The sequence below is a fragment of the Chiloscyllium punctatum genome, chromosome 9 (genome assembly GCF_047496795.1).
Source record: "Chiloscyllium punctatum isolate Juve2018m chromosome 9, sChiPun1.3, whole genome shotgun sequence".
Taxonomy (NCBI): Eukaryota; Metazoa; Chordata; class Chondrichthyes; order Orectolobiformes; family Hemiscylliidae; genus Chiloscyllium; species Chiloscyllium punctatum.
Genome location: NC_092747.1, coordinates 61,098,682 through 61,111,549, shown reverse-complemented (window position 1 = coordinate 61,111,549; position 12,868 = coordinate 61,098,682). Strand labels below are relative to the sequence as shown.

Sequence of the window (12,868 nt, the reverse complement as noted above, 5' to 3'; positions counted from 1 at the left end):
TTCTTGTTGTCTAGAGGAATTAAGGGCTACGGGGAGAACGCTGGCAAGTGGAGCTGAAATGCGCATCAGCCATGATTGAATGGCGGAGTGGACTCGATGGGCCGAATGGCCTTACTTCCACTCCTATGTCTTATGGTCTTATGGTCTTATAGATGTGGCGGCCCTTTTTAAATTACATAGACACGGACTTGTTGGCATTACTGACCAGGGCCTATATTACCAGTTGAAGCCGAGTTTGGCAGTCTGGGGGCACTGCTCCTTCATAGCCGCGCTAGGAAGATTAACAGTCTCACGGTGCAGCTTCTCAAGAGACGTCCGAATACGCGCATGCGCTGCAACTCCACCTGGCGGTGCACGCGCAACGAGTCCAGCGTACGCGCATGCGCTGGAACTCCGCCTGGCGGAGCACGCGCAGCGAGAGTCCCAGTGTATCCGCATGTGCGGCTGCTTCGCCCGGCAATGCATGTGCTGGGAGGTTGTGTGCGCGCGCATTTTTGAGTAGTTGTTGTAATGTGGACGAGGAAAGGCCGCTTGTTGGGATTGCCTTTAACTTGGTGTCCCTCGACCCTCCGGGGGAAAGGGGGCGACGGGCTGTTTAAAGGCCGCAGCAATAAGTCCGGACTGAAGGTGAATGAGGCGCTTTTGGAAACGGCGGCCAAAGGACAGGAGGTCCGGGTCCAGGTAACCATCGCCTCCATTGTAAATAGAGAGACTGTGTGTCTCCTGATTTCACTGCGTTCAGCAATGTTATTTTCCAGCGTTTGAGTGGTTGACAGAGAGTAACAGTAGACAAGACTAGAGACATTATACAATAGCTCAGAATCAACTGAAAAGGGAAAGTCAGGCATCATCTCCAAAAGGAAGGGGATTGACCTGAAACTGAAAGGGGACATTGAGGGAAAGGAGCAAATTACTGCAGATGCTGGAATCTGTACTCAAAACAACACATGCTAGAGATCACAGCGGAGCAAATAGCATCCATGGCAAAAGAGCGATCTAAAGGAGTCTTCATCAGGAATTCAGAACACAAGGATCGGGACGAGGGAGCACAGACTAAAAGTTTTGCAGAAATGGCAAAGAGAAGGAATTACAGTTAAATCTGTTAGGATTTAGAGAAGCAGGAAAAGTGCATCACTGGTGGAGTGAACAAAGTCAGAAGTCACACGACACCAGGTTAGAGCCCAACAAGTTTATTTGAAATCACAGGCTTTCAAAATGCTGCTCCTTCGTCGGGAGAACTGCACAGGCCCAGAATTTATGCATGTAGAGATAATTGCAGTATAATTCCAGGTAATTAAGAGTGTCAAAAGATAGTACAAATGGTGTGAGTGGAGTGTTGACAGGCTGAATAACAAATCTTTGCAGATGATCAAAAGTGTCAAATGGTGTGAGTAAAGTGTGAACAGCTGATTTGCAAATGAAGGGATATCCAATTAATTAAAAGCTGTCGACACTCCACTCACACCATTTTGTATTATCGTTTGACACTTTTAATTACCTGGAATTACCTTGCAATTATTTCTGTGTCTATAAATTTTGTGCATGTGCACTTCCTTCCACTTCACCTGGCGAAGAAGCAGCACATGGAAAGCTTGTGATTTTAAATAAACCTGTTGAACTATAACCTGGTGTTGTGTGACTTCTGACTTTGTTGACCCCAATTTAACACTGGCACCTCCACCTCAGTAGTGGAATGAGTGAAGGTTGAAGACGGTAGATGCAGCACCAGTCAAGTAGGCTATTTTGTTTGCCTTGTGTTGAACTTCTGAGTATTGAGTTGCATCCAACCAAGTGAGTGAAGAATATTCCATCATAGTCCTGACTTAGGCCTTGCAGATGGTAAGATGGTGAACAGGTTTTGAATCAGAATTGAGATACTCTGATTTGCTAAAATCTGATCTGTTGTAGCCACAATATTTTCATGGCTTGTCTGATACATTTTCTTATTACTGGAGCCCCTGTGATTTTCATAGGAGGATTCAGTGATTATAATGCCACAGAATGTCATGGCGACTTGGTTAGTTTCTCTTCAGATGGCCATTGCCCTGTACTTGTGTGGTGTGAATGTTACCAGTCTCACTGCATTTGGACATAAATTGTTTCAGTTTCTGAGAAGTCAGGAATGGTACTGAATATTATACCATCATTAACAACATCCCAACCTCTGACCTTATGAGGAATGTATTGACGAAGCAGCTGAAGGTGTTTAGGTGTGGGTTACTATCCTAAGGAATGGGGGGATGTTATGACGCAATGGTATTTTGTCTATCTTTGAGCCAGAAGACCTGTATTCAAAGCCCAGCTGCTCCAGAGATGTGTCATAACATCTGAACAGGCTGATTACAAAATATGTATTCTAAGGAACCCTGGGATTGTGACAATTGACTGCCAGCATACACGACTGACTTCCTTTGTGCTAGCTCTGACTCCAATCAGCAGAGACATTTCCCTCCAATTTCCATTCATTCTAGTTTTGCAAGGGTTCCTTGATGCTGGATTTGGTCACGTTGCCTTGATGTTGAGGGCAATGAACAGCCCATCATTTCTGTCATCAGCTGTTTTATCCATGGATGCACTAAAGTGGGAATGAGTTTAGGAGGTGATTAGTTCAAGCAAACCCAAACTGACAATCAGTGAGCAGGATATTGTGATAAGTGCTACTTGATAGCATTGTCACTGATACCTCCTGTCACGTCACTGATAAAGACTAGACTTCTGAATTGTTATTTTGGCCACATTGGGTTTGTCCAGGTTTTCATGCTCAGGCCAAAGCTGGACAATTTTAAGTGTTACCCAGTAGATGCTAGTATTGTTGCTGTACTGGAACAACATTGTTAAGGGAACAGCTAGTTCAGGGTCATAAGTCTTCTTGGAATCTTGCTTGGAATGTTGTTAGGACCTACATCTTTGATTTATCTGGTGACTTCAGCCACTTTTCGATCTCACATGGAGTGGATGAAATTGGTTGAAGATTGGCATCTGTGAAAGTGGGATCTTGGGATTGGGCCAAGGTGGAAACCACTTCTGCCTGAAAATGCTTGCACATACAAATAATTATATTTTAGATATTTTTAATCAACCTGTTCAAGAATGTTATGACACCACTCAGGAGCAGGTGGAACCTGAATTTGGGCCTTCTGGCTCGGAGGTAGTGGCACCACCAGCAAACCACAAGAGCCCTTAAAGTGTTGTCCTTTTATACTAATGTGCTGACTCCACCATCACTAAGGATATCTTATTGGCAACTGCCTCTTGTTTGTTATTTTGGAGAGAGAGTGCATGATTCCCTGGGGCTTTGGGACCAATTCGGGGGGGAGGTGGCACTAATATAAGCTGGACAGGTTGCAACTGGGCAGGACTGCAACTAGGGGATGTATTTGCAAATATGGTCGGAGGAAGTTTAAAATGGCAGAGGACGGGAACCCGCACAAAAGACTGTGAAATAAAGGCAAAACAATTGACAGAATGGAAAATAATAAACGTGATAGGCAGAAAATTCAAGGGTTAAAATTGAGCATGGCCATAGTGAATGGTGGCTAAGAATGCTGAAAAAGACGTGCCTTAAGGCCTTGTGCCTTAACGCATGGAGTATCAATAAAATGTATGAATTAATCATGAAAATAGATCTAAACGAGTACAATATAGTGGGGATTAAAGGCCTGACTGCGGAATGACTGGGAAGAGGATCTGAATATCCACGGGTTTTCAGTTTTTAGAAAGTACCGACAAAAAGGAAAAGGAGGTAGGATAGCAGTGCTGATCAAAAAGGAAATTAATATTATTGTGAAGAAGGATATTCCCTCTTGTGAAGTACAATCTGTATGGATTGAATGTAGAAACCCCAAAGGGCAGAAAACAATAGAAGTGGTTGGGTATATAGACCCTAAACATGAGGGGCATTGAAGAGAACATTAGTAAATGCATGTAATTTAAGGACAGCTGTAATTATTGGCAACTTCAATCTGCATATAGATCAAATCAGCAGCAAAACAATAAAGGAGGATTTCTGAGAATGTTCATTGAATAGTTTTATGGATCAATATGTTGAAGAATCAAAACAAAAGGCCATTCTTGACTGGGTATTGTGCAATGAGGAAGGAACCATCGACAATCTAGTTGTGCATAGGCACTTAGGGAAAAGTAACCACAACAGGCTTCTTTATTAAGATGCAGAGTGATTTTTTTTGTCCAAGAGTACAGTCCTGAACTTACCGGTAAATGGTATGATGTATGAGCTAACAATGATAAATTGAGGATAATTATTTAAAGGAATGATGCAAGATAGGTAATGGCAAACATTTAAAGAGCACATGGACGAACAGCAAAAGTTGTTCATTCCAGTCTGGCATAAAAATGTAGACAGGCCATGGCTAACAAGGGAAATTGAGCATAGTATTAAATCCAAGGAAGAGGCATACAAATTGGCTGAAAAAGCAAGGTTGGGAGCACTTTAGATTCCAGCAAAGTGTGACCAAGCTGATTAAGATGAGGAAAATAGAACTTGGTGATAAGCTAGAAGGGAACACGAACAATGATAGTAAAAGTTGTGATAGGTATCTGAACAGAAAATAGTAAAGATAAATGTAGGTCCCTTTATAGTCAGAAACAGGAAACAAAAATGGCAGATTAATTAAACACATACATTAGTTCTGTTTTCACAAAGGACGACATAGATAACATCCCCACAATAGAGGGGGAAACTGGGTCTAGTGGGAAGGAAGAATTTGCTGGAAATTGGTGTTAATAAGGTATTAGGTGAACTAACCCGATTAAAGGCTGATAAATCCCCAGGGCCAGATAAGCTTCACCTTGGGGTACTTAAGGAACTAGTCCTAGAAATGGTAAATGTAGTAGTGGTCCTCTTCCAAAATTCGAAAGACTCCAGAACAGTTCCTATGGATGGGAGGGTAGCTAATATGACCCCACTGTTTAAGAAGAAATGTAAAGAGAAATCAGCATATGATAGACTGGATAGCTTGATATCAGTGGCAAAAAATGCTAGAGTCCATTACTAAAGATGTAATAGCAGAGCACTTGGAAGATTGTGGCAGGATTGGATGGAGTCAGCATAGATTCATGCTTAACAAATCTGCTGAACTGTTTTTTGTGAAAGTAACTAGTAGAGTGATTAAGGGGGAGCAAGTGGATGATGATTAATTTAGATTTTCAGAAGGCTTTCAATAAGTTACATCAGAGATTAGCATGTCAAATTAAAGTGTCTGGTATTGAAGGTTGTATACTGAAAATGATTGAGAATTGAATGGCAGACAGCAATCAAGTGTAGGCAGCGACTAGTGGAGTACCACAGGGTTCAGTGCTTGGATTCCAGCTATTCCCAAGATATATTAATGAGTTCGATGAGAAAACTACGTGTCATCTCCAGGTTTGCTAATGACAAAGCTGGGTGGGAAGGTATGCTGTGAAGAGGATGCAGAAAAACTTCAATGCAATTTGGACAAGTTAAGTAAGCAGATACATGATAAATGCAGTGTAATATGGGTAACTATGAGGTTTTCCAGTTTCGTTGCAAAGACAGGCAGGCAGGCAGATAATTATCTCAATAATGATAAATTGGGGAAAGAAATGGTGCAATGAGATGTGGGTGTCCTCATACACCACTTGCTGAAAGTAAGCATGCAGATGCAGCAGGCACTCAAGAAGGCAAATGGTGTGTTGGCTGTCATAGCAAGATGAATCAAGTGCAGGAACTAGAATATCTTGCTGCAAATTATACAAAGCCTTGGTGAGACCACACCTGAAATATTGTGTACAGTATTTGCCTCCTTATCTGAGGAAGATGTTCTGGTGATGGAGGGACTGCAGTGAAGAATTGACAGACTGATTTCTGGGATGGTAGAACTGTCATATGAAGAGAGACTGAATCAGTTAGGTATGTATTCACTGGAGTTTAGAAGAACAAATTCTAGCTGGACTAGATAGGAAGGATGTTTCTTATTACCAAAGATTCCAGAGCCAAGGGTCACAGCTTCAAAATATATGACAAGCCATTTAGGACTGATGGGAAAATCCTTCCCTCAGAGAGAGTGGCAAGCTTTTGTAATTTTCTACCATGTAAAGCGGTTGAGATCAAATCTTTGATTGTTTTCAATGAGTTAGATATAGTTCTTAGTACTAAAAGGTATGGGGAGAAAGTGGGAACAGGTTAATGATCAGCTATGATCATATTGAATGGCGGAGTAGCCTTAGAGATCTGAACAGCTAACTCCTGATCATGTTTTCTAAGTTGCTAATAACTATATAGTACCAGAAAGTAAAATCTGCTAATCCCTAAAAACCTTTGCCAATACCTGAGGGAGAAAGAATGTTAAGATTTGACTGTTTAATTTGCATCCGAGGCACTGTCACTTTGAAGTACTAAACCAAGACCTTCATGTTACCTTTAGGTAAAAGATTCCATGAAGTTCTCTTTAAAGAAGGGGCTTGCCCATAGGGTGTTATAACCAAGAGGGAGTGAGAAAGAGCAGTTGAAGTTGAAATAGAGCAGAGAGGATATTTCAGAGTGGAAGTTCAGAGACCATGTGTAGAAGGAATGCATTGTGACATTAGAGGGGAAAAAGACAGTTGATCACCTGTTCTATATTTCTTTTATAACTTAACGGAATTTCAGTTGGGACAAGTAGTAAATTAGTTGAAATAATATAAGCACAAGTCGAACTAGAGGCATTAATTAAATTCACTTAAGCAGGTAATTAATCAAGTAAAATAGAATTAAGAAGGCTAGGAAGTGAAGCAGTATATCTGCAATCTGAGGGGTTGGAGGGCAGACAGACTTGTAGCACAGTGACAGTGTCCCTATCTCTGAACCAGGAGGTCTAGGCTCAAGTTCTACCCTGCTCCAGAGGTATGTAATAGCATCTCTGAACACATTGATTAAGAATATCTGTGAGTGAGCTGGTAAACGCCAGTGTGATCCAAAGCAAATATGACTGCAGTCCAATGAACTTCACCTCTGAGAGAATGAATGGAGTCTGAGCTTTAGACACTATCAGGTTTGTGAATGTTACTTGGACATTTTCTTCAGAAGGCAGTCACAACCCTTATGTTAGTCTTCTGTTTTTTGTCTACAGTCAGGGAAAGGAATGTATAATTATGAGTAAGGCAGGGATACACATCAATAATGTAAGAATGACTGCACTGCAGCCTTTGCAATTTCTCTGCAGATTTCAGGTTTTCACCTTTTATGGATGAGAGCAGGAGTGCAGTTCTGGATGCTGAACTGGACTTGGCAGCATGGGATAAATAAGCAGGAATATAGTATAGTGGTATAGTGCAATCAAGAAGATTGACACAAGAATCTGTAACCAAGAGTGTGAGCCCAAAGTCTCTGTTGCCTTCCTGTTGCTAGGATCTGGGATGTTTGTTCAGTACTGGAGTGGATTCTGTAAAGGATCTTGGTGTCATGGTCCACAAAGATACCAGTGACATTGATGTGACTAGGAAAAAGCTCTCTTTGGGAGTTAGAAACAATAAGGGCTAAATGAAAAAGCAGAACCTCAAAGATAACACACTCTGAGCTACAAACAAATTGTTCTAGGGTAATTAAGGCGGGGGAGTTAAATGCATGGCTTAAAGATTGATGTGGATTTTTAATTTCATCTGTTTTTCTGATCAACCTATATTCAGGGATGTTATTATGCACCTCTGGAGCAGGTGGGACTTGAACCCAGGCCTCTATTATTGGGGTGATATTCACCTGCTTCATGATGGGACCAGTGTCAAAAACCCCTCTCAGTCCAGGGGTAGGGATAGTACCAGTGTGCCTCAAGAGAACCCTTTCAAAGATCGACATGGAAGAAATGCGTTTTCATTCATGGCAACTGTGACCTAATACTGGAAAAAGTAGGAGCTGTATTACTGGGGTGATATTCACCTGCTTCATGATGGGACCAGTGTCAAAAATAGAAATTGCTGAAAAAAAACTCAGCAGGTCTGGCAGCATCTGTGAAGAGAAATCAGAGTCTGATGACCCTTCCTCAGAACCCCAGTTTCCGGTGAGTCATATAATCAGGGCAGTAGAGGAGGGGTCTTTCAACTAAATAGTGTTGGGAAGGAATCATTTGAGAGAAGATGTGTTAAATTGAAGGAAAAGACAAGGAAACGTAGCAAGATAATGATATGGTTAATGACAATCAGAGCATGGTAGGAAGAGTTAGTATACAGATTTGAGAGTGCACCAGAAGATTCAGTCAAAGTCTGCTAAAATAGTAAAAAGATTGAAGTTGAAGCTCTGTCTATTTGCACATAGCACCTTTTACAAAAAAAGATGAATCAGTTTGAGTAGAGATAAGTAACAAAGGTAAGAAGTCATTATGTGAGTAGTTTATAGGTTGCCTAACAACAGTAAAAGTACATTAACATAGATGTGCAGAGCATAAGAACAGGAATAGGCAATTCAGCCCCTGGAGCCAGTTCTACTGTTCATTGAGATCATGGCTGATCTGTGGCTTAACTTCATGTGTCTGCCTTTGGCCCATATCCGTTGATGCTTTTGCTTAGTTTAAAAAAAAACTATTTTTGATTTTAAGATTAACAACTGATCTAGTATCCACTGCCTTTTGTGGAAGAGTTCTAAATATCTACCATCCTTTGTGTGATAATGCTTCCTAATATCTCTCAGATTCTTAGACTATGTCCCCCAGTTCTAGAATCCTCAACCATCGGAAATAATTTGTCTTTATCTACTCTGTCTTTTACTGTTAATATCTCGAAGATTTTGATCAGATCACCCATTGACTTAAATTCTAGAGAAAACAGGCCTAAGTTTTATGGTCTCTCCTCACATCATAACTCCAGAAGTCCAGGTATAATTTTTGTAAACTTACATTGTACTTTCTCCAGGCTAATATATCCTTGCTAAAGTGTGGTATCCAGATCTGCTCATGGAGAAAATAAATGGGCATTTATATGAAAAGTGCAGCAATAATAGTGGGGTATTTTAATCTACATTTAGTTTGGACAGTTCAGATTGACAAAGATATCCTGGAATATGAGATCATAACTCAGATAGCTTCTTGCAATAGCACATTTCCAAACCAACTAGTGGGATATTCTGGCCCTGGTAATGTGTAATGAGGGAGAATTTTTAAAAATATTTTCATTTATGAGATGTACATGTTGCAGGCTAGACCAGCAGTTATTTCTCGTCCTTAGTTGACCTTGAAGGTGTTGATGAGCTGATTTTTTTTTTAAACTGTTGCAATCCATATGCTGTGGGTAGATCCACAGTGCCATTGGGGAGAGTCCCAGGATTTTGACCCAGTGACACTGAAGGACCGATGATATATTTCCAGCTTAGGATGATGAGTGTCTTCGCAGGAGCTTGGAAGTGGGGTTTTTTAAAATTCATTTGTGGGATATGGGTGTCACTAGCTGGTCAGCATTAATTCCCTGTCCCTTGAGAAGATTGGTGGTGACCTGTCATCTTGAACCATTGCAGTCCACTGGCTGATGTTCCCATATATCTGCTGCGATTGTGCTTCTAGGTGGAAGTGGTCATGAGTTTGGAAAGTTCTATCTAAGGAGTTTTGATGAATTTCTGCAGTGCCAGTGTTCCTTGAAAGTGGAGTCGCAGGTAGGTAGGATAATGAAGAAGGCATTTGGCATATTTTTCTTTGTTGGTTAGACCATTGAGTATCGGAATTGGGAGGTCATGTTGCAGCTGTACAGGATATTGGTTAGACCACTTTTGGAATATTGCGTGCAATTCTGGTCTGTTTCCTATCGGAAGGATGTTGTGAAACTTGAAAGGGTTCAGAAAAGATTTGCAAGGATGTTGCCAGGGTTGGAGAAAATCAAGCTACAAGGAGAGGTTGAATAGGATGGGGCTGTTTTTTCCTGGAGTGTCGGAGGCTGAGGGGTGACCATGCGGAGATTTATAAAATCACGAGGGGCATGGATAGAATAAAAAGGCAAGTTTTTTTACCTGGGGTGGGGGAGTCCAAAACTAGAGGGCATAGTTTTAGGGTGAGAGGGGAAAGACTTAAAAGGGACCTAAGGGGCAACTTTTTCATGCAGATGGTGGTGTGTGTATGGAATGAGCTGCCAGAGGAAGTGGTGGAGGCTGGTACAAAATTATAACATTTAAAAGGGATCTGGATGGGTATATGAATAGGAAGGATTTAGAGGGATATGGGCCAAGTGCTGACAAATGGGACTAGATTGGTATAGGATATCTGTTGGTATATAAAAGTTTGTTGGACTTACAGTTTTTGATGTTTGAAATGGTGTAGAAATACTGTTTGTTGAGAGTATAAATTCTCCTTAGGATATAGTACAGAAGGGGTCCTTTGCAGTTCTGAAAGATTGTGGCCCTCAATTGAGGCATAGCTAACTTAGAGAGGTTAGGTAGCAGTGCATGGCTGCGAGTGTGGAGTGGAGAATCCAGAAGGAGAACCGTTGCTGGTGGTTTTGAATTTATAGTCTGTACTGGTTGTCCTGTTCGGATCCGAACTATACTGGTCTGAAAGTAGTCCGGAGTTCATTGGGATCAGTTGGTTGCGGAGGCAGGCACTGAGGAACCAAATGTAGCTATGGTAGCGAGTCTGTTTCAGGACATGGTTGAAGAGCTTCAGGGCAGAGGAGATGACCTGGGGGGTGCAGTGAGAAACAAACTCAGAGATCTTCGTAGAGAGATGAGGAGAACCTCTTCAAGGTAGGCATCCTTGCAAGAGGATTTGCAGTAAGGTTAAAATCAACTGGACGAAAGTGAAGACTGCAGATGCTGGAGATTAGAGTCCAGATTAAAGTGGGTGCTAGAATTCCCTGCTCCTCAGATGCTGCCTGACCTGCTGTGCTTTTCCAGCACCACTCTAATCTCCAGAATTTGCAGTCCTCACTTTTGCCTGGGTTAGGATATCTGGTCAGCATGGACGAGTTGGTTGGAAGGGTTTGTTTCCATGCTGTACATCTCTATGACTCTATGCTGGCGGTAAACATTGCTGCTGCTAAGTATTGATGGAGAGAATGGATGTTTATGAATGTGGTGCAAATCAAATGGTCTGCTTTGTCCGAGTTGGGATCAAGTCTGAGTGTTTGTGTTACATTCATTCAGACGAGTAAAGAGTAAATTTTCACACTCCTGACTTGTGCCTTGTAGAGGTAGAAAAGGATTTGTGGAGTTAGTAGGTGACTTACTTGCAGCAGGATTCTTAGCCTGTGCCCTGCTGTAGTCATTTGATATGCTATTCCAGTTCAGTTTCTGATCAATAGAAACCCCCTAGCATGTTGATAAAGGGGGATTGAATGAAAAGATACGATAGTTAGATTCTGTTTTGGGGATTATCATCGCAAGATGATCGTTGCCTGGTGCTCTTGTGGTGCGATTGTTATTTGCTGCTTCTCAGCCCAAGTCTGGATATAATATCCAGGTCTTACTGCGTTTGATCACTGGTTGCTACATTTTCTGAAGGGTCGTGCAAAGTACTTAGTATTGTGCAATCATCACAAGCATCCCCATTTCTAACATAATTAAAAGGAAGTCATTGAAGAAGCTGAAGATGATTAAGCTTAGTGCATTACTCTGACGAACATTTTCAACACCACTCAAAAAGCCCAATTACATTCAAGACACAGCAGGCCATCAGATCAGCAGTGTCAACATTTACTGTCTCAAGCTGGATATAACATCCTTTCGCTTAAACTGAATGCAAAATTGTAGTGCAATGGTAGTTCTCTGAGCCAGAGACCTTCTTTCAAGTCCCACTTGCATCAAGTTTCAGCAAGCACCTGGCCCTCTGAACAGATTGATTGGAAAATGTTTACACTGAGGAACTCCTGCAGAGGTGTCCTAGAGCTGAGTTGATGTACCCCCAGCAATCACAACCATCTTATTGTGTGCCAGATCTGAGTCCAGACAGTTTACCCCCAATTCCACATTGTTAATTAATGACCTCTTAAGTCTAGACATTTTAGGTGGCAGTGATAATGCAATCAGTTTAAGGGAGAAGAGGTTATGTCAGACTTGATGGAGTGAATTTTGACAGTGCTGATCTGGCAGTCTACTTTGTATTGTGTGTTATTGGGCTTTTTGAATGTTGTTGGAAATGCAGTCATTCAGGCATGTGCAGAATATTCCATCATACCACTAACATGTGCCTTGTAGAGTCAGTATTATAACAGCGTTTACTTATGCAAAGCTATCAATGTTGGGAAAATCATAGAGGTGAATTTGATGCTATGGTTCATGGGATGAAAGGGTGTAATGATTGGGCCTATATTCATTGGAGTTTAGAATTAAAGGTGTTCTTATTGAACTATGTAAGATTCTGAGAGAGCTTGACAAAATCTATGCTGAGAGGAAGTTTTCTCTCTGGGAGAGGGATGGGGTATCTAAAATTAGAGGGTGCAGCTTAAAGATAAGGGGTCTCCCATTTAAAGCAGAATGCTGGAAAAGATGAGCATGGATTTGGGAGGCTACAACAATTTTGTAGTCTATATAGTCTGTATACTTTTGGCAGACACTTTGCATAACGTTAAAATCACCATACCAATTTCTTTTTTATTTGCAGCTTTCTTGTAAAAAGTTTTTCAGTCTAACACACATTTTTCCATTAAGGGCTGGGTACGGTCTGTACGTGCACAGAAGGAAATTACATTTTTGAATATTAATGATGGAAGTTCATTACAAAATCTTCAAATAGTTGCACGGTCAGATTTAAATATCAGGTAAGGAAATGAACTTAATCCCCATTGCAATGTGTTTATTTGGTTGTAAAGTTTGATTTTTGTAGAACAACATTATGTTCTTAAGTCTCGTATGTACAGGCTCAATTGTGAATTTTACATATTAGCAGAAAAGGTGATCTTTTGTATTAACAGATTTATAAAATACTAACAATACGTGAGACCA

General features: G+C 41.2%; 1 protein-coding gene across 5 annotated transcripts in view; it reads left to right on the top strand.

The window, feature by feature from the left end:
• The first annotated feature begins 414 nt into the window (after positions 1 to 414).
• The window catches only part of nars2 (asparaginyl-tRNA synthetase 2, mitochondrial), an 86,529-nt gene continuing 74,075 nt past the window's right edge, over positions 415 to 12,868 (top strand). For 2 of the 5 annotated variants that reach the window (XM_072577669.1, XM_072577666.1), the window contains exons 1-2: positions 416 to 681; positions 12,575 to 12,684. In XM_072577669.1, the coding sequence (XP_072433770.1) occupies positions 511 to 681; positions 12,575 to 12,684 (281 nt within the window). In that variant the 5' untranslated portion in view covers positions 416 to 510. Of the gene's footprint in view, positions 682 to 12,574; positions 12,685 to 12,868 lie in introns of all 5 variants that reach the window. The other 3 variants (XR_011961530.1, XM_072577668.1, XM_072577667.1) reach the window with 3 other exon arrangements.